The sequence below is a fragment of the Scyliorhinus canicula genome, chromosome 2 (assembly GCF_902713615.1).
Source record: "Scyliorhinus canicula chromosome 2, sScyCan1.1, whole genome shotgun sequence".
NCBI lineage: Eukaryota > Metazoa > Chordata > Chondrichthyes > Carcharhiniformes > Scyliorhinidae > Scyliorhinus > Scyliorhinus canicula.
In genome coordinates, this window is record NC_052147.1 from 93,190,964 (window position 1) to 93,213,652 (window position 22,689).

Consider the following 22,689-nt stretch of genomic DNA (forward strand, 5'->3'; position numbering starts at 1 on the left):
TGCCGCGGTTCTTGAATTTGGCTCCTCCCGTGATTTAACTGCCTTGTTGCGCTCTTGCTTAAGTGGAATGAGGTCATTAAATTGTGCCCAAAGAGTATATTGATGAGACCACACTTTGAGTACAGTACTGTGTACAGTTTTGGATTCATTTGACTCAGAAAGATTTTCAAAAGTTCACTGGACAGATTCCCATGCTCTCTAACGAGAGTTAAATGGGCCAATGTTCTCTGCAGTTTGGAAGAATGAGAGATGATCTCTCATGAATGAGAGTGAAATGTATAAAATTCTGAGAGGGCTTGATAAGGTAGATGCTGACGGCTGTTTCCCCAGTGAGGAGAGTCTAGAATGGGGACTCATGGGACTGTATTTAATGGAGCTGATGGGGGTCTTGCTCACTAGCTGTGACTGTGGGTGGGGGGGGGGGGGGGGGGGGTAATAAATCACCACCTATAAATTGGGATTTTCCACCCCCTTTGCATTGGACTGGTTTGGCGAGAGCGGTTTGGCGAGAGCAGAAAATATCATGAGAGGGCCAAAAGTCAGTGTTCAAGTTGGTGTAAATGCAAGAAGTCATTATTCCCTCCCACTGCCAGTGGCGGGCCACATTTCCTGCCATTCAATGTCAAGAGCATCATTGTGTGCCGCACGGTGGCACAGTGGTTAGCATTGCTGCCTCACAGCGCCGGGGACCCGGGTTCAATTGTGGCCACGGGTGACTGTCTTCTCCTATGAATAATAAATGGCTTGCTGGGCCACTTTAGAGAGTGTTAAGAGCCAGACAAATAGTGTGGGATTAGAATCACATATCGGTCAGACTGGGTATGGGTGCTAGGTTCCTTTTCCAGAAGGTTATTAATGAATGATTTGGATCTTTATGGCAATCCAGCAACTTTTATGATCAGTTATTCTGGCTCTACCCCACACTTCACCAGATTTATCAAATTAAGGGCGCGATCTTCCGGCTTCGTTACACTCGTGCTCAAGCGTAACGAGGCCGGTGAATAGCGGGAGAGGCTAAAAACGTGAACCTCGGCAGGCGCTAAACAGTTTGCGATGCAACCGGCCCACTCCCGTAGGCGAAATTGGGATCTCGCCGTAGTGTGGCAAGAATATTTAAGCAGGAGGATACCCGCTCCCGGTGGCTGTCAAGGTCACTGCAGCCTGAACTTTTATGCCACAGGATCATTCCAGGACTCGAGTGGGGATCTGGTGGTATCTCACAGGCCACAGCCCACAGGTGCATCCGGCATGTCACTGTTGCACCTTTTTATCTAAACCACTGTGTGTTTAACCCATATATGGTGGACATATGATCACACAAGTTGTTTCGTACAATAATTGTTAATTGACATACAGAAAGTAAAGGCAGCACGGTGGCACAGTAGTTAGCACAGCTGCCTCACAGCGCCAAGGTCCCAGGTTCGATCCTGGCTCTGGGTCACTGTCCGTGTGGAGTTTGCAATTCTCCCTGTGATTGCGTGGGTTTCACCCCCACAACCCAAAAGATGTGCTGGGTATGTGGATTGGCCACGCTAAATTGCCCCTTAATTGGAAAAAATTAATTGGGTACTCTAAATTTTAAAAAAAGCATACACAAGGTTAATTACTTAATCAATCAATCACATGGTCATGCACATTGGACTATAAACTAATACACTTAAAACGACCTTAACTTAACTTCCAGGTAGAAGTCTGACAACACCAGGTTAAAGTCCAACAGGTTTGTTTCGAATCACTAGTTTTCGGAGCACTGCTCCTTCCTCAGGTGAATGAAGAGATATGTTCCAGAAACATATATATGGACAAAGTCAAAGATGCAAGACAATGCTTTGAATGCGAGCATTTGCAGGTAATTAAGTATTTACAGATCCAGAGATAGGGGTAACCCCAGGTTAAAGAGGTGTGAATTGTCTCAAGCCAGGACAGTTGGTAGGATTTCGCAAGCCCTGGCTAGATGGTGGGGGATGAATGTAATGCGACATGTCCAGTCTCCTTGGTGCCATTGTTGCGAGCTGGCTGGGGTTGGCTGAGTAAGTGCAGCCTGAGTGCTACTTGACTTTGTTAGCAGGGAGCTGGTGAGCGCAGTCCCGGCAAATCAGCTGGCGAGCCGGCATTCAGGGCAGGAAGCCCATGAGGCCTCGTTTAGTGGACCAATTAAGATTGAATAGCGTTGCCGGCCTCGCTGGGTCGAGCTCCAGGAAACTCATGACAATTCCCGCTCACGATCACACTCCGATATTTTTCCCGAGAATCGCACTCTTAATTCCACAACTTGTCATTGTGGAATTTGAACCTATGACCTCTGGCATTCTAGCCCAATACCATAACCGCTTCCAGTTAAACTGGGATTATTATGAGGTATTCCTGTTTACTCATCTTCATTGAGCCTTTCTCAGATGTCCAAACTTCAGAAACCATGGCCAGGCCAGGATTTTCAATTCTGAATCCAAAACCCAGTTGCTAGTTCAATTTTGGGCCCTGACACCACACAGCATATTCAGGACATGCTTTCTGGATTTTTAAAAGGTCAGGACAAAGGATGGCGGGCGAGCTCCTGAGGCTTGAGTGCCAATGGGCCACCCTCTAGCACTGACAAATAGGCAAACCCATTGGCCAAGATGGATGGTGCTGAGTCGTGATGAGGAAACAAAGCCTCAACATATAGGCATCCTCCAAAGAAGAGGCATCGAGGCCGGTGGCACAAAATTACACAGTCACCCACCCCACGTTAACTTAAAAATCCTGCTCCATTTCACCTGGCCTTGTTACGGCATCCTGCTCTGTCACACCCTCCAACTGGTGGAATTTAGACAAACATTTCCTTCAATAAGTGTATGTGTGGTTTATTTATTTCAGGGAAACTGAGAACCAGATCATAGCTGTCAACCCTGAGGTTAGTACAATCTTTACTTTTGTTCACCCTTTTGGTTTTGTACACATTTATTATAACATTTTGTGTTCTGGTTTTCCAAGATCCCTTCCAATACGGCCATCAGACTAAGTGACAGATCACAGGTGGGATTTACCGACCAACTTGCCACGTGTTTTTCAGCGAGCCGCCAGCGGGATTTCTTGGTTCCGCCGTTGTCAATAGGATTTCCCAATTACTGCACCCGTGGTTGCCGGAAAAACCGTGCGCCAGCGTGGGACCAAAAGATCTCGCCAGTGTGAACAGCCGATAAATCCCTCCCTACATCTTAGAAATTCAACAACTTTTAAATTTTGGAGTTGAGGATTTTTTTGCTCCTCCATTTACGAGCGGAAATGAAATGAAAATGAAATGAAATGAAATGAAAATCGCTTATTGTCACAAGTAGGCTTCAAATGAAGTTACTGTGAAAAGCCCCTAGTCGCCACATTCCGGCGCCTGTTCGGGGAGGCTGATACGGGAAGGCGCCGGAATGTGGCGACTAGGGGCTTTAAGCCAAACCTTTTCCAAAGTGATAGTGGTGAAGTTTAACAAGAGAAGCTTGAGGGAATTTCAAATTCCAAAGTGTGGTACATCCCTGAAAAGCAACTCTCCTCCATGCCCTCCTCCATACCCTACTCAACAGGGTATCAAGTGGCATAGCAGATTAAAACTGCCTGTCCATGTCTGGGATCTAGTTTAATCTGCAGCCCTTACTGATGGGATCAAAATCCCCTCTGTTTTCTGGTTGTGAGGATCCTTTCTGATATGTTTTTAAGCACCAGCAATGTAATTTGACATGCGTTGCCAATCCCCACTCAGCAAAGCTAAAGGACATCGCTATATAATATGTAAATGTTATACAGTACACCTGGGGGATGAAGAATGCTACTAGGGCAAAGTTGAGGCATTCAAACAATGTTGTAGCTGATCTGGGTGCTTGATGTTGACATTGGATGCCAAAAACAGAAATAGTTCCATTCTCCAGAATTAACTTGATGGCAGAGAGTGAATAATTCTGCCTGTTTGTAGATTGGAGATGGTGAGCCGTTAAATTGGAGTGGTTTCATTTCCCCCTCCGTTTCCACCACTTTCTGATCCAATGCCACTGTCTCTTTGGCAGATGTAGTGCCCAGTGGTTTCAAGTGGGAGCTTCAAGATCAAAGGTTAATTTGTGATGTCAATAACACCATAATGGTATGTTATTCCCCTCTGGAGGCACTGAAATTTTTCCAACACTAAAATGCTTTCCTTAGTTGGGCCAAGAGAAACAGTTTCAAGTGGGCAGCTGACTGGCAGCAGCCTCTAGATTAAATCTGGGATTTAAAATATCCCAGACTTGAAATTTTGCATGGCCCTACCCCCTTCTAAACTAACTTCAACTTAAAATACACCCAATGTTCATAAGAAGTATTCAGACTGCTCAGGATTTTTGTCATGGCTGAAATGTTAATCCTCTTCCTGTTATTATTTTTATTTCTTCCGTGTTCCGAGTGAATAATATTTCTTTTTCCTCTGTCCATTCATCTTCTGTCGGCACAGCTGCAGGTATGTGAGTTCTGCTATTGAATGTTTATTCTGCTTTATTAGTGTATGGCATCTGAAAGTTCTTGGGACGATTGTGGATCATTCTGAGGGAAATGCTGTCAGTGATGATGAGATGATCAGGTGATGAGGGTGCCACTTCAGAAATGGGAAAAACACCTGTGACTCATGAGCACCAACAGATTACATTCAGGAATTCAGGATTGAAGTATGGAGTGGAGCAAGGCTGCCTCCACCTTCCTGATTGTGAAAGTACCTTACAGCCATGGAAAGCATTTCCGAGCTTTGTGATCTGAACTAGCTTTCATTTGTGTGTTTAATCACAGCTGGCCCCTCCCTTGAGAATCAAATGTATGATTGGAGGAGCCAATCAACATGCGATAAAGCTACAGGCATTTGACATTTTCCACTCTTAAAAACTGAGTGGGGTAGATCTTGAATCTACAATAGTTTTAAGAGGCTGATAATTCGCCAGTAACTCTCACATTTGAAATTAATGGTAAAAAATGGACATGGATGTAAAATGGGCTATTGGCTCACTGTCTCTGTTATACTGTCACAGAATCAAGGTCTGTGTTCAATATCCAGATTGGTGGACTGTGCTTATGTGTCAGGCAGAGTCCAACAACAGAATACCTCAGATTGGTTTGATTGTACATGTCTCTCAACATATTAGAATAAATCTTGACTTGTGTAATAGTGTAAAATTGGCAATTGTGGTGGAAATGGAAGTTTGGGAGGGATGTAAAATTGCCAACCAATTCGCTATCACCCATTTTGCAATGTCAGAGTCAAGATTTAGCACACTGTATCCAAAATACAGACTAACTCACAGTTAGTGGCTAATACCCGTTTCTAACATGGATTACATATCTCACACCCAATCTACATGATGAAAAGACCCAGATGAAATAATCCTGGAGTTTGTGATACTTTTGTTCGACTATGGTGTAAGTGCTTGGAAGGAAGGCATATTTTCAATTTCTAAACTACCTCTCATAAAAGCCGTCATACTCACTGAAACATTAACACTTGTACCACTCATTCCCAGCTATTAGTTTATAAACCCTTCCAGGATTGAAGTTAAAATCTTTTATGTGCAAAGGGTGGTAGAAGTTTGGAACTCTCTTCTGTAAATGGCAGTTGATTCTAGGCCAACTGTTAATTTTAAATTTGAGATTGATTGATTTTTGTTAACCAAAGATATTCAGGAGCATGGGGGAAAGGCAGGTATGTAAATTAGGTCACAGCTTAATCATGATCTCATCGAATGGCAGCACAGGTTAAATGACCTACCCATGTTCCTCTGGCCCCTTGCTCCCCAGTAGGAATCATAGAATCCCTAAAATGCAGAGGGATGCCATTTGGCCCATCAAATCTGCACCGACCCTTTGAGGACCACACTACCTAGGCCCAATCCCTTGTCCTATTCCTGCAACCCCACCCTAAGAGGCAATTTATCATGGCCAATCCACCAAAGCTGCACATCTTTGGATTGTGGGAGAAAACCAGAGCACCCAGGGAAACCCATGCAGCCGCAGGAGAATGTACAAACTCCACACAGACAGTTACCTGAGGTCAGTATCGAAGCCGGGTCTCTACCATCGTGCCGCCATACCTCACCTACAAGCTCTCTCAACCTGACTATCAGATCACAAGCCTTTCTTCTGCCTCGTACAAGTATTCTCTTTTCCAGAGTACAAGTATTCTCTTTTCCCATTGACCATCCAGGCCTTTGTCCCACTTTTTCAGTCTCTAGGCACCACTCTCCCTGACTATAAACCCAAAGACACCTGTCTTCAACGAGAATACAGATCCCTCAATCCAAGACCCAAAATGAGGGATAGTTTTCCCCTGTCTGTCATAATACAAACAGATTTTCTTCCTCAAATACCATTCCATGGACTTGCCCAATAGTGCACCATGGATCTTATTTATTTCCAAACACCAGGTAGAAATTCAATGTTAACTTACTGTCTCATCACCTCCCAGAAACACATAACCCTTGACGTTGACTGGGATTGCTAATTTTGGACTGGTCCTTTTCCAACAAACATTTCTAGTGCTACCACTGTGTGGTGCACTATTCCCACATGGATGATTGCTAACAAGCCGTGTTTCTTGTTAGACCTTGAACAGATATTGTCTGCAGATAATTCAACCAATCAAATCTTTCTGGCCTTTATACTGTGCGTTTACTTACAACTATTGGAAAATTTTAATCCTTTATCCCTCCCAGTGATTAAACTCAAATCACGAACTTACAATTCATGATCAAAACAGGAGACAGCAGGGAAAATGGACTGTTTATTCTGTTTTAATACTCTAGTTGATTGTTATTGGTCAGCATCATCTCTTAGAATACAATTTTGTACTTTTCTGTCTTGAAAGTTTATGTCAAATATCTGGATTTTACAGATGTTTTCTTGAAGGATAATTTATTCTCCAGTGTATATGTTGAATTATGATGCTTATTTTGTTCCTTTTTTTAAAACATCCCTTCCTCGTAACTGTCTGTTTATAATAGGTACCTACCTGATAATGTCCCCTTAATTGCAGATACCTACCCGATAATTCCCTTCATTATAATAAGCCCTTCCAAATAACACCCTTTTAATAACAGGCCCTTTTCTTATATTACCCCTTTGTAACAGACCCCCTCCTGCCCCTTCCCAATGATGCCTCTTTCATAACAGGCCCCTCTAAACCAGGCATTTTCAAAGTCAGGGTCGTGACCCGCGGGTCAGTCGCGGGTGGGTGTCAGGAAGGTCGCGGAGCCATCTGTCATGGCGCACCTGATTGTGCAAATTTGCGCAACAGCCGCAGCAGCTGGCTTTTAACAATGCCGACTGCGAGCGGCCTTCAAAAAGGCTGCGACCATATAAAAAAAATGCTCTGTAAACTTCTCTGTAATTGTCCTATCTGAAGGGAGGCAGAGAGCAGGTCATTCCCCCCGAACTTCGACATCACGTGCTTTGGCACAATGACGATTCTTCCATTTTGTCAGCAGCAAACAGGGTAAGAGAAAATGATGGGTCACGAAGGTCGGCCGGCGTGGGTCGCGAAGGTCGGCCGGTGTGGGTCATGAAGGTTGGCCGGTTGGTAAAAATGGGTCCCCGGAAAAAAAGTTTGAAAAACACTGCTCTAAACAATACTCCATTATAATCTACCCCCCCTTATAAAACTACAATATAATAATGTCCCTAATTATAACATTACTTTGATAATGGGTCCTTTTCTTATAACACTGGTTCCTGTTCCTATGGTGTTCATCACATACAGCAAAACATATCAAAATTCTCAACCACCTGATGTAAATAATGATTAATATGTAAGGGGCAGGGAATTGAAGACAAAATTAAGGATCCTCAAGAGGTGTTGAAAATGAGCAGGGAATGTTAAAGGCGGAGGGATTGGGGGAAGTAATTCCAGCTTGGATGAAGGAATGGCCACTGAAGGTTGAATGGAGGGAACTGAATAGGAAACTGCCATTGGAGGAATTTACTCATCACTGAGATATGATGGCATAAACCCCTGGGCGTGTATTTGAAAGAGTAGATTAACAGGTCTCAAAATCAATTAGTTGGGGCATCCAGAACGAATGGATCTTTCCAAGATCATGGTTGATGGGAAACTGGGTCTGTCTGAGATTGAGGATGTGGTCTGAAACATTTAGCTGTAGTTTTGAGACTGAGCCTCCAGATAATATAAATACAAACTAGAATTTTGCTATTGATGGAGATGGAGTAGATATTGGAGGAAAGAGCATTTCTTGATAAGGGGAGGGTAGCTCCTTCTGGGGCTAAGGACTTGCAGATTTACATTTAGGGTAGAGCAGGGACATTGGGACAGTTGGAACCAGAGGCATGTAAGAGCTGGTGAGAACTAAAGAGGGTGGCTTTAACTGTACTGACACCAGGCTGAAGGAAATCTTAGCCTAACTAGGCTGGACTGGAAGTTCAAAAGCAAAGTGACAGCATTGAAATCGATGTAGGAGGTGGAGGGTCAGAGCTAGGTGATTTTGGCCTACACTTGGCATCTGATCCTCCCATTTCCAGATGTAATGAACAAGAGACAATGGCCTGAGGCAGTGTGGACATGTCTGTGGAAGTGGTGTAAAAAACATTCAGGAGTAGTTTTACAATTTTGCATTGCTACCAGAATTTCAATTAATGGCTGATTCTCTGCTTGCAGTGCATGTTTGTAAATACTTTTGCTTTATTACCTGCACCTCCTTTTAAAACCTCATCCATAATAACTTCCTCCTCATGTAACACACTGAATCCTTACTTTTTTGCCAGGGGCTTAGTTCCTCCAAAGCAGCTTTGTAATGTACCTAGAGTTCTTGATACTGAGCAATGTGTGAAGTTCTAGAACATAGCTTCTTTCCTGAGAGGGAGAGACATTGAAGCTGAATATAGGGATGTGTAAGGAGAGAAAAGCTTTACAAATAGATTAAAAGTGTCCAACTGTTCCCCCACCTCAAAGAAAGATTTTCCAGAAATTAAATGTGGTAATCTATAAATTAAATGAACAAATGCACCTTACATTCACTTAATTTGTTCTGCCATTTTTCTTTCCATCTGGACTTCTCTCTGTGGTTCAGGTCCTGCTGTTTTCAGATACCTTCCATTACTTTGCCAAAGTGAGTTTAGACGGTGAGTGTGGGGGCACTATTCTCCTCTCCTAACCCAGTGATGGTCAACTGCAGCACGGTCTGGCTGAGACTAGCCAGCTCAACACTGGTTGATCAAAGATGGAACTATACTGTTCCGTATGGCCCATTCTGTGAAGCCAACCTAGTGGAACTTGTGTAATTGTACCTTCAAGGCACCTGTCAAACCCATACTGCCTCTCCAGCACTCTCTAGTTCATCATTTCTAACCACTCCGTCTTTCCTCTAGCCAATCATCTTTGTTTCTGATAGAACTAAGGACACTGTAGACTCGGAGGTGGAAACGGAGAAAAAAACGGAAGACAAGAAAAAGACCAAGGTTTTTCCATGTACTAGCATGGCTTGGACTGTGATAGCCTGAAATCAGTGAAATAAGCTCTGCACTGCTCTTTCCCATTCAGAAGGAACCTTAAATAGGAAACAGATGCTAACACTTAAAATCCTGATGAATCTGAATGGAAAAGGGTCAAAGTATGACAGTGTTCAAGAGCGCCAGGGTTACAGCATGTTCCTGAGCTTCCTGTGAGGATTGAAATCTGGCCTGAATAGGGGATTTTCTAATACATCTGGGAGTGCATCACTGGCAGAGAACTAGAAGATGCCTGGCATATGTGAAGAAAGTAAGGCTGCAAATAAATTCAAAGAGCGCAACATAGCAAAATTAGTGGATGTTACTAAAATCGGTGGAAAAGCAGGCAATGAAGGGTAGATAAAGATTTTACAGATGGATATAGATAGTCTTGGAGATTGGGCCGAAATTTGGATGATGGAGTTTAATATAGATAAGTGTGAGGTTATCCATTTTGGCCAAGAAAAAAGAAAGACAAATTATCATCCAAATGGAAAGCAGATACGAAATTCATCTGGGAAGAGGGATCTTGGTGTCTTTGTTCATGAATCACAGAAAGTCTGTTCAGGCACAGCATGCAATTAAAAAGGCAAATGGAATGTTAGCGTTTATTGCAAAAGGACTGGAGCATAAAGGCAGAGAAGTATTGATGCAATTGTACAGGCTGTTGGTGAAACCGCATCCGGAGTATTTTGTCCAGCTTTGGTCTCCTTATTTGAGGAAAGATGTGGTGGCATTGGAGGCAGTTCAGAGGAGGTTCACAGATTGATTCTGGGGATGAAAGGGTTGATGTATGAGGAGAGATTAAACAGTTTGTGCATTTACTTGCTGGAGTTTAGAAATATGAGAGGGGATCTTTTTGAGGTTATAAGATGCTAAAAGGGATTGATAAAGTAAATGTAGACCAATGTTCCCCCTTGCAGGGTAATCTAGAATGAGAGGTCACAGATATAGGTTGAGAGGTGCTAGATTTAGAACTGAGATAAGGAGGAACTACTTCCGCAGAGGCGAGTGAATTTGTGGAAGTCGCTGTCCCACAGTGCGATGGAGTCTGAATCATTAAATGGTTTCAAGAAGAAGATAGATATATTTCTCATTAAAATGGGTTAAAGGGATATGGGAAGCAGGTAGGGAGGTGGATTTGAGACCAGGAAGAGATCAGCCATGATCTGATTGAATGGAGAAGCAGGTTTGAAGGGCTGAATTGCCTACTTCTGCTCCTAATTCCTATGTTCCTCAGCAATAGGTCCAGACTCCCGGAGAGAGACTGTCTCACCAACAGGACATGACTCCTAGTGAGAGAGACGGTCTTACCAACAAGGCCAGACTCCTTGAGAGAGGCAGTCTCACGAACATGACCCACCTCCTAGAGAAAGGAACAATCTCACCAACAGGACCCGACTCATGTAGAGAGGGACAATCTCACCAACAGGATCAGACTTTTAGAGAGGGGGTCAGTCTTACTCACAGGACCTTATTCCTAGAGAGGGACAATCTCACCAACAGGACCTGACACCTTGTGAGAGACACAGTTTCACCCACATGTCCAGACTCCTAGTGAGAGGGACAGTCTTACTAACAGGACCTGGCACTGGGAGAGAGACAGTTGCACCAACAGGACCTGACTCCCAGAGGGTCAGTCTTACTATCAGGACCTGACTCTTGGACAGAGTCAGTCTCAGCAACAGGACACAACTCCTGGTGAGAGGGACAGTCTTACTAACAGAACCCGATGACTCCTGAGAGAGATATTCACATTCATCAGCAAGTGCAGTTAAATTAAAACATTTGTAGGGCTATTGCTTGAATCTTTTCATGAAATGTCCTGATTATGAGGCCAGCTTGACAAAGAAGATTTTTATGGAGATTTACACTATTTAAAAGAGATCCTGTATCCTTCAGTCCTTGCTTCTGGATTTGCCAGAGTCAGAAATGAATGTATTAATCTTCCACTCTGGCTGAAGAGATTAATTTCAATGAATAAATTAGGATATCCAGATAGTGCAGCTAGGGCAGTCCTGCTTGTTCATGTTGGGAACAAAGCAACATTGCTTGTTTCTACTTTAACTTTGGGGAAAGAAAACTGTTAATGTGTAGGACGAATAGTGATTTGAGGCTGATGTACAGCATCATCTGGATTTTCATTGTCAGTGGAATTAGAAGGGAATGATATGAGCAGCTGAAGTAAGCATGAAGTTGGTTGTTTTGCAATATTGACTGAGGTAGCCTTACACTGCAAGGGACACTTTATGCCAGCTTCTAAATTTGCTCCCTACAACTTATTGCTAACGCTGTACTAAAACTATTGGATAAAATTGTCAGTGGCTTTATCTGGGGTTGAGACTCCTGTCAATAAGTTGACCATCAGCATTTTCCAAAGCTGACATCTTTGGAAAAGATCACATCAGAAGTCTTTTAGAAGAAGCCGCCATCAGAGGCCTGTTGACAGGATGCACTGCGGGCTTGACACAGAAATAGAATCGCTGCTTATGCTAGTTGCTGTCAACGGTTGGCTTTGATATTGGCTTTGATATTTTAGGCTTATCTTATTTGACTTTTGACACAAATGTATTTTCCAAGATGCTAAGAGAACCATTCTTGACGCATCAGCAACCATATAATCTTTGGTTTGATTTCTTCCATGATCAGCCTTCATCAACAACAGCCAGGGAGGAGACTGAGGAGGACCTGCAGTTCCGTCGTATTTTTGAACAGATTTCAGGAGATGTAAGTATTACTGACTCTTATTCCCAATTTCTTTCCAGTGAAGTTGGGAGTTTGGAAATATTGATGCAGACCTCCCCAGAGACCAATATATAAGCCAAGATGCATGTCAGGACCCTATGGAAGTATTACTTGGAATGTTTGAACTTCCCCTGCTCCGGAACCCTCCGATAAAGTTTCCAACTCTGATATAGAGTCAGAGACTTCAGACAGCTCCAACATACTCACTTTCCAATGTAGTTTGCAGGAAATATTAGACAGAAAACTCCTAGTCTAACTCCTGGGTAGCTACACAACTGATCCACCAATAACTCACACTGGATCCACCCCAACCTCGACTGCTCCCTAACCTGACCTGACTAGCCCCCACCACCTGACTTTCCTATTCTACTTGATCGGAATACCTCCTGACCAGACCTGACTACACCCCATTTCCTCTGACCAGACCTGATTAACCCCAAACCTGACAACCTCTCTCGATACGACTTGAATAGCCCAACATACGTACCCAATCACCCACCTCACCCACCTCCCATCTACCCACCTACATACCACCTTAACCATAAGTCAGCCTATGCATCTGCCATCCTAATCACCTGCTATCCTATTCACCTGTCATCATAACACCCTGCAACACAACCAGACTACAAACCTTAAACTTCACCTACCTACCACCCTACCCAAATAATAAAAGACTTCCAGAAACCCACCAGCTTAGAACAGGACCAGAACATGTGTGTGTGGTGTGTGGGCCTCCTTGAACAGCACTCACGCCTATCCTCCACCTCCTCAGAAAAATGCCTCATCCTTGTCTTAGTGAGTGGCTGAAACACTAGCTTTATTGAATAAGGCTCAGCCCCCCGCCGTAGCGCCTCACTCCACACCCCCCCCTCCTCCAGTAGTGGCCAGTTCCTCTATGCATTTCGTCTTACCCCTCCCACTGAACTCACTCTTTCCCTCCTATCCGTGCATACATGCTGGCTGGGCATACTGCCCTCTTCTGACCCCGAACAGGAGAGAATCTGCTGCAATAAGGAAGATGGCGGCACACCGGAAAAAACGAAAAAAAGTCTTAACAAAACTCCACACCTGGAGGTACCTAAACATGTCCGAGTCCACCAACCCAAATGTCCCCATCAGCTCCTCCAAACTGGCAAACCGCCCCTCCAAAAATTAAGTCCCCCACTGTCTCCACCAATCTCTCCCTCCACACACAAAATGAGGCATTCAGACTTGCCGGTTCAAATATGTGGTTAGCACAAATGGGAGCCAACCTTGAAGCTGCCCCAACTTAAAATACTGGTGGAGATGCCTCCATATTTTTAACATGGCCACCACCACTGGATTCAATGTGTATTTTGCTGGTGCCAACAGAATGGTGCTATTAACAGTGCCCCCAAACTTGTCCCCATAGATGACTCCGGCTCCATCTGAACCCAGAGAGCCCCTGGGCTCCCGTACCACCCCACCTTCGTGTTAGATGCCCAGTAATAATACAGCAAATTTGGCAATGCTAAGACCCCTGCCTGTCTCTCCCACTGAAGCACCCCCTCCGAATCCTCGGGGCCTTACCTGCCTGAATAAAACAGGAAATAAGCCACTCGACCATTCGGAAAAACAACTTAGGCAGAAACACTGGGAGACACTGAAATAAAAATAAAAATCTTGGCAAGATGTTCATCTTAACCAATTGGATCCAGCCCGCCAATGATAACGGGAGACTATCCCACCTCTGCGAGTCTGCCTTACCTCTACCAACTAGGCTTGTGCAGTTCAATCCCCAAAGCTGCCCAATCCCCCGCCACCTGGATTCGTAGGTATCGAAAACTAGTCCCCGCCAACCAAAATGGCAATCCTCCCAATCCGGTTCCCCGCCCTGATACACGCACCCCAAAATATTCACTCTTCCCTACATTCAACTTGTAACTGGAGAAGGCCTGGGTCCTTGACGTACAGTATCAAATCATCAGCGTATAATGACACCCGGTGCTCCATCCCACCTCTAATGATCCCACTCCACAAACTTGAGGCCCTCAATGCAATCGCCAATGGCTCAATTGCCAACGTAAAAAGCAAGGGAGACATTGGATACCCTGTCTCGTACCCCGATACAGACGAAAGGGCCCAGCGCTCATGGTATTGGTACAAACACTAGCGAATGGAACCGCATCCAGCAACCACACCCAAGACACAAGCCCAGGACCAAACTCAAACTTCTCCAACACCACGAAAAGGTACCGCCACTCCACGTGGTCAAAAGCCGTCTTTGTGTCCAACAAAACAATTTTTTCTGATAACGGCCTGGCCGCAGTGGTAAGCAGCACATTCAGCAACTGACACACATTCAAAGACAACCTCCCGCCATGCACAAACCCCGTCTCATCCTCCCCTACGAACTCCAACCTTAACACCAACACCTTGGCCAATAATATAGCATCCACGTTTAACAGGGAATTCGGATGATACGACCCTCATTCTGTGGGTCCTTGTCCTTCTTCAGGAGCAGCGAGATGGATGTATGCCCCAGTATCCGTGGGAGGATGGCCCGCACAAAGGATCCGTGATCATAGCCAACAACAATGGACCCAGCTGATTCGAAAATCTCTTATAAAATTCCACCGGGAGCCTATCTAGCACCAGTGTGTGTGCTTCAATGTTGGCTGAATATCCTCCAGGGACAATGGCTCCTCCATATTCCCCCTCAGCTCTTCCCCCACCTTGGGAAACTCCAGAGCCCTGAAACACTCTGCCATTCCCCCGTTCGTCCCCCGGCGGATTCGATCTGTATAAGTTCTCATAGAATGCCTTAAACACCCCATTCACCTTCTTTGGGGCAGAGACCATCCTACCCTCCAGATCCCTAACCAGAACAATCTTCCTGTCTGCCTCTTGCCATCTCAGTTGGTGAGCGAAAAGATGACTGGCCTTCTCCTCATACTCACACACTGCCCCTTTAACCACGGACAGCAAGTCAAACTGCATTTGCAGTTCTTTCCTGCATGCCAAAAGCTCCGGAGTTGGGTCCCTTGCATACCTGCAGTCCACCCTTAGAATCTCATCAACCAGTCTCTGTCACTCCTCCCTCGCCTCTGCATCCACATGTGCCTTGAATACAATAACCTTTTCCCTGGTCACCACTTTCAATGCCTCCCACAAAATCGAATGTGAAACCACTATGTTATCGTTATGTTCCGAATACTCCCGTATGGCTCTCAAAATCCTCACACAAAATCCCAACCCAACGTCCAACTGCCACCCCCTACAGTGCTCCCGACTGACCTCCAACACCCAATGTGGGGCATGGTTGGAAAAAACTACCGTTGAATACTCAGTCTTCCTCACCCCAGCCAGAAGAGTTTGGCTCATAAGAAAATATTCGATCCTCGACTACATCATGTGTACTGAAGAGAAAAATAAGAACTCCTTCCCTCCAGGATGCAGAAACCATCAGGGACCCTCCCGCCTCCTCCATAACTGCCATTAATACCTTTGCCATCCGAACCAGGTCCAACAATTTTGGACCAGATTGATCCACCTTTGGGTCCAACACACAGTACATATCACCCCAAAATCAATTGGTGGGTGCCCAAATCTGGCACTGCAGCCAACAACCATTTCATAAACTCTACATCACCACAATTTGGGGCGTAGACATTCACTAGAACCACCTGCTTCCCCTCTAATGTCCCTAATCTCCTTCCCTTGTCACTCGAGTTGGCCAAACTTCACCATCTCCTGCACCATCACCCCAGCCAACGTTTCTAGTGTGATGGAAGCAGCGCCTCCACCATCGTTTCTCCCCTAGATTCCTTTCTCGGGCTTCCAGCCAGGAGTTTTTTTCCCGGAGCCTTCTTCGATGAGGATTTTGACATTCCTCAACAAACCTATTCGAACTCCACACTAATCTACTGGTTAGAACAGAAAATCTCCTGAGAAAAACTTCGCGGGCTGTCATCGGAAGTCATGTGTAGTCACCGGATGCCGCAGGGCAAAATTTCTAACTTTGCAAATGACACAAAACTCAGAATTGTTGTAAATAATGACAAAGTTCTGGAGGATATAGACAGATGAAATTTAACACATAAATGTTAAATGATGCATTTAATATGGACTCGGGGAATCCACACCGAGTAAAAATTGGAACAACGTTTTATTTACAAACAATATATATATATGTACATTTCCTGGTTGACCCCTACCGGGTTCCTGTTTGGTCAGTGCCTTACTGGCTGACCTCATGTACTCTGGGTAATTGAGATACCCCCACCCCTAGCGGGGGAGCTCACACTCCACAAGGAACATGGGGAAGACCAGCGTTCCCATCTCATAGGTCCCATGTGAGATGTTACAATGCGATTGATACAAATAAGGTGAAAGGCAATATAAATTTTAAAGGTGGTGCAGGAATAGCATCCTTGCATCAGTTGCTGATACTAATTGTGTTACTCCTGTTGTCAAGTGATTCAGGTGTTTGCCTGAATGGAATTGTAGGATATTACCACCAAGTGTAGCAAAAGATGTCAAATAGATGTTTTTGATTACTTTGACAAGCCTAAGGGGCGGGGGCAGAGAATCGACTTTTACGCGAGAAACCGGGCCCGACGCCGCTCCCGCGATTCACGACGCACGGCTGGGGGACCATTGCAAGAGGCCCTCCCAGCGATACTCCGATCCCGACCGGCCAAGTTCCCGGGACGGCGTGGTTCTAACCACGTCTGGCCGATCTGGACTCACGCGCTGCGGCTGTGGACTCAGTCTGCGGCCGCCCTGGTGGTAGGGGGGAGGGCGGAGGGATCCATCACTGGCAGGATCCATCACCGGCGGGACCTTATGTGTGGCCGGGTCAGCAATTGGAGTGGGTCAGATGAAGCGGCGCTTGGCAGATCGGTGAGACCTTGTGTCTTGGTCCTGGTTCGCGGCCCGAGTCCGCCATCGCGTTCGGCACGGCCACTGGAGGTCGCTGCCATGTGCATGCGTGGACTCAGAACCGGAAGTGCGCGGGCCCGTATCCGCACCTAAAGCTGCGAGAATCACTCCGGCTCCCTGCCAGCCTTCTGCAGGTAAGGGAATTGCTCTATATTTTTTTCAGGTAAGTCTGGAGTAAAATGCCAGCGTTTTTACGCCGACATGGGGACATGGCCTCATTTGTGGAGAATCTATATGTCAAAGTAACAACACATACTGTTGTGTTAAAGTGGCGGAAAGACCAATTCTGGGGCAAGCCTGTAGCAAAATATAAGTGTTCTATTTTGTTCATCACAGGATATGCAGATCAGTGCATCTGAAATGAGGAATATCTTAAACCGTGTTGTTAAAAAACGTAAGTACCAATTAAACAACAAACCTAACACTAACCCTCATCAGCACAGTAAGGTTGTGCGAGATAATGCCCAGCACCTGTACCATTACCTCTGGAGATGTCCTTTATCTCATCTGCACGCTGACCTTGGGGGCATTTTTAAAAAATTCATCCATGAGATGTGAGCATAGCTGTCAAGGTCAGTATTATTGACCTTCCTAAACTGCCCTTGAAAAGGGGCATCAAGCAGACTTGTTGAACCACTGGAGTCTATGTAGTGTAGATGTACCCACAGTGTCATTATAGAAGAATTCCAGGATTCTGACCCCTAATAGTGAAAGAACAGAAAGCTTCTCGTCAGGATGGTGTGTGGCTTAAAGGGAAACTTGAAGGTTCTGGTGTTCCCATGCATCTGATTCTCTTGTTCTTATAGGTGAAGGAGGTTGTGCGTTTGGAAGGTGCCATTGAAAATGCCTTGCTGAGTTGTTGCAATGTTTCTTCTTGATAGTACATACTGCTGCTAACACACATTGGTAATGGAAGGAATAATTGTTTAAGGTGGTGGATGGGGTGCCAATCAAGGAGGCTGCTTTGTCGCGAGGTGTTGCGAGCCGGGTAATCCCGGGAGCAGGGTCTCCTGGCTTTCAGCGGCCACGCTGCGCCGCGGTGAGCTGTTTTTCCATTGCAGTGTGGCCGGAGGATCATGCCCAATATTTTAAATGTTTATTCCTTTGTTATGTGTTGTAGTGATTCTGAATATTAACTGTTCTTTTCCTCACAGACAAGATGAAAACGGAAGGGTTCACCCTCGAATCTTGTCGCAGTATGGTTGCTCTCATGGATGTATCCTTTCTTCTTCTCCATAATATTCATTATTCTTTCATAGCCAATTGTCTAAAGTGTTTTGCCTTTATCCTGACCCAACTGAGTACCAGGATTCAGTGATTCAAAATGGTTACTAGTCTGTCATGGACTGTGCCAAAGGCAATGGGGAGCAGTGCATTTCCTTTGGCATGAAACTGAGTCAGATAATCCACAAAGGTCTGTAATAGATTCCTCATCTTTCATAGAATTTACAGTGCAGAAGGAGGCCATTCGGCCCATCGAGTCTGCACTGGCTCTTGGAAAGAGCACCCTACCCAAGTGCACACCCCCACCCTATCCCCATGGCCCAGTAACCCCACCCAACACAAAGGGCAATTTTGGACATTAAGGGCAATTTATCATGGCCAATCCATCTAGCCTGCACATCTTTGGACTGCGGGAGGAAACCGGAGCACCCAGGGAAACCCACGCACACACATGGAGAACATGCAGACTCCACACAGACAGTGACCCAAGCCGGGAATCGAACCTGGGACTCTGAAGCTGTGAAGCAATTGTGATAACCACTATGCTACCTTGTTGTATTGACATTGTTTGCTACAGGCTGGACAGTAGTTGAAATTGTACAATTGTCGTCAGCACTCTTTTGGTGGAATAAAGATAAGCTGACTACATAATTGTGATTTTCAAAATTTTGGAGCCAGTTTATTTATCCCCAGCATGTCAGAAAAACATTTCCTTTTTGGTTTGTTTTGTTTTTTAAGCATATACCTCTTCTATTCTAATGGTGCTAACTTGCACTCAGATATGCCTCCTCAGACATTGGTCAGCCTTCAGTACCTTGCCAAGTGACTGTTGTTTATTTGTGATTCCTGACAAATTGGTCAACTGTAGGGCATATCTCAGCAGACCTCAAAACTGTCCTGACCTAATGTCCATACTCTCCACTTCCAGCAGAAACTGCAGGATGTCCATTGAGAGAGAAATATTTGACTAATTTTCACCTATCTCACTCCAACCTACTGATGTTAATTGTAGCTAATTTAATTCCTGTCGACAACTGGCTGTGATTAGCCAGCTCAGCAGAAGGCAGGGCTGGATCCAGTCTATATTGGCAGTGGATACTTGAACTAAGTTCCCTACTCCTTGACTTTAACTTTGTTTCTGTTTTTGGAGTTTGCACATAAATTGCTTTCTCTCCTAAAATTTATTTTGCTGAGATTTAACTTTACTGAAGAGTGCCACCAGTTGTATTGGCAGCACGGTGGCACAGTGGTTAGCACTGTGGGTGCTCTATTGGAGCAAGGGTCAGTGCAGACTCGATGGGCCGAATGGCCTCACACTGCACTGTAGGGATTCTATGATTCTATCTGCCCACCTTCTCAATTCCTTCTGTCTCCAGAACGTAATGCAATTGTTCCTTAAACTTACTTTTTCCATTGTGTTCAAGGAGCTTCCCTGCTAACGTATTCCACATCTCTTGTGTTTTGTGTAAAGCACTGAAAGGTTTCTTGGGGATTGCCTTATTGTAACTTTGGCAGAGATTCAGGGGGCATGAATGATGTTTCTGACCAAGTTACAGCAGCAGAGCTGGAAAAGCCTCAAGTCAGTTTGCAGCAAATATATTCATCCCTAAGCTTGTCGTCTTACTGCCAACTTGCTTCATTTAACTTGCATCCACTTATAAATGAAACAAATTGGCTAATCAACTTTGTCAGTTCCTTGCTAATCCTGCAAACATCAATCAGGTCTCCATGTCTTCCCATTTTCCATAGAAACCACATCCAGGTTATTTTTAATTTCCTGACATGATGTATTCCTGATGTCTTCAACATCTTCATTGCTTCCTTTAACCTCCTGTCAAGGGCAATAATATCTTCCCTATGATGAGGCATCCTCCAGGAATTCAGATAAAGGTCTGATGAGCAGATTATCTTGGAATAGTGCAAACACTTTCAATTGGTCACAAACATGGGGGTTAGACTTTAACTTGGTGCAACAACCAAAAACTGTCTGCTGACTCCGTTTCACCCCGATTATGTAATTGCACCCCATTGTGTTCATTTGCTTTCATAATTACAAATTAATTACAAAAATTAAGGAACTGCTGTTAATTCCAGGCTGCAGAGGTTACTTTCTGATCACCAAAGTACATTGATTTGGATGTAATATTGGTTCTGTGCCTTTACGGGCCAGGGAATTAGTAACCTCATTACCAGCCTGCTGAACTATCATATTATCTCCTAATATCTTTTATGATGTCTGCAGTGATCTCTGTATGTACATGTACACAAGGGGTTAATGTGTAATCAGTAGCACCAGATGTCACTAGCGGGCCGGACCAACAGGGGTATAAAAAGCAACCACATTGTGTCTCTCTGGCTCTCTTGGGTGCACTGTGACCAGGGCAGATTAGTTCAGATGGCTAGTGGAGTTACGTATAGTTACTGTAGTTAGATCTTGTTAACCTTATCACTAGTATCAAAGTTAAAGTAAAGAACTCATGCAGCTATTGTTATATTTACTCAATAAACCTTTTGTTACTACTCGTCAAGTTTGAGTCTTCTTCATCAACATTCAGAAGACCTCTTCATTAGCCAAGGATTGAGTAGCACATGTTACCTACCACACAGGTAACAAAACAATGTCTTCCTTAACATTGCTAACAGACGGATGGGTCCGGAAAGCTTAATTTAATGGAGTTTAGGCATCTCTGGAACAAGATTAAGAAATGGCAGGTAGGATATGCTGAAGGGTGTGAAGTCACTTGTGGCACGGAATGTCACTGTCTTTAAGTTATATTGGGTTCAACCACTTGATAATTGGTGTTTGGCATTTGCGGCCAAGTAATTTCCGCCCAGATTATCAGTAGAAAGGTTAATTTAGAGTTTGACAACTTTTATTCATAATAGTGAATTACTTGAAATCATAATTAACTGCTGTCCATTTCCACTTAGGCATCTCTTTATCTGGTCAACTCAGTAGTGGAATAGAGAGGTGGAGTTACGGGGTTGCCAAGCCCCTAAATCCACTTGCCAACACCCCCACCCCTTCTTCACAGTCACTGAGGTCAAATAACTTGGTGCGTCAGGACTAAATCAAAACCAATTTCAAATAACTTATACTTTTAAATTCTCAATTGAATTAGTTTTTAGGAGTCACCTGTTTTCCTGCTGGTGCTTGTTTATCCCTCTGTAATGCTGTTGTACCATTCCACAGGCACCAAGCAGCAGACCATGAATGCCCCCACACAGACTTGTTTACTCTTGACTATGCATATTAGGGAGAGATACTAACATAGCCAAGCCTGAATCTGTAGATTCGCACATACCTTTACTGGAAAATGAACAGAACCAGAAGCTCTGATGATTTGGCTTCTTCACAAATCATGAGCATCATGGCTAATATCTACACTCACAATCAGCTAAAATCAGCATAGATCAGAGATTGAATCTGCAACCTCCTAAAATGATATGGGAAAATGGGACACTTTAAAGTGCAGTTACCCACTCCGCCATTGGGGATGTTAACTGTCAGTTTCTCTAATAGTCTGCCCACTTTATAATGCTGACACTTTAAGGCTTTGTCTACGTGTAGAATGATCTACTCAATTATACCAAAAACCATGACCAAGATTGAGTCTACCTCCTTTATAGCCCGGTGGTGGCGGCTACCCTCAAAATTTGGGGGCAGTGGAGGCGACACAGGGGGGAGCCCGGTGGTGGCGGCTACCCTCAAAATTTGGGGGCAGTGGAGGCGACACAGGGGGGAAGTGGCTTGGTGGTGGCCCCGCTGCGGGGGAACCACCGGTTTGTCCCAGGGAACATTGATGGCGGGTTCCTGGGGTGGCACAGGGCGGGCATTAGGATGTTGGGAGACCTGTTCATTGATGGGAGGTTTGCAAGCCTGGGTGAACTGGAGGAGAAGTTTGAGCTCACCCCGGGGAATATGTTCAGGTATCTTCAGGTCAAGGCGTTTGCTACGCGGCAGGTGGAGGGGTTCCCTTCGCTACCCCCGCGGGGGGTAAGGGAGAGGGTGCTTTCGGGGGTGTAGGTCGGGGATGGGAAGGTGTCTGACATCTACCAGGTGATGCAGGAGGTGGAGGAGGCATCGGTAGAGGAGCTGAAGGCTAAGTGGGAGGTGGAGCTGGGGGAGCAGATTGAGGAGGGGACATGGGCGGACGCCCTGGAGAGGGTGAACTCCTCCTCTTCATGTGCGAGGCTTAGCCTCATCCAGTTCAAGGTACTGCACAGGGCTCATATGTCCGGGACGAGGATGAGCAAGTTTTTTGGGGGTGAGGACAGGTGCATTAGGTGTTCGGGGAGCCCAGCAAACCATGCCCATATGTTTTGGGCATGCCCGGC

The 22,689-nt window shown here is 45.0% G+C and overlaps 1 protein-coding gene across 9 annotated transcripts in view; it reads left to right on the plus strand.

The window, feature by feature from the left end:
- Window positions 1–22,689, plus strand: part of LOC119956184 (calpain-3-like) — a 182,398-nt gene that overhangs the window by 131,251 nt on the left and 28,458 nt on the right. For 6 of the 9 annotated variants that reach the window (XM_038783131.1, XM_038783183.1, XM_038783161.1 and 3 more), the window contains 6 exons: window positions 2,857–2,893; window positions 4,451–4,456; window positions 12,127–12,204; window positions 17,464–17,521; window positions 18,282–18,343; window positions 20,995–21,063. In XM_038783131.1, the coding sequence (XP_038639059.1) occupies window positions 2,857–2,893; window positions 4,451–4,456; window positions 12,127–12,204; window positions 17,464–17,521; window positions 18,282–18,343; window positions 20,995–21,063 (310 nt within the window). The remainder of the gene's footprint in view (window positions 1–2,856; window positions 2,894–4,450; window positions 4,457–12,126; window positions 12,205–17,463; window positions 17,522–18,281; window positions 18,344–20,994; window positions 21,064–22,689) is intronic. The other 3 variants (XM_038783139.1, XM_038783173.1, XM_038783200.1) reach the window with 1 other exon arrangement.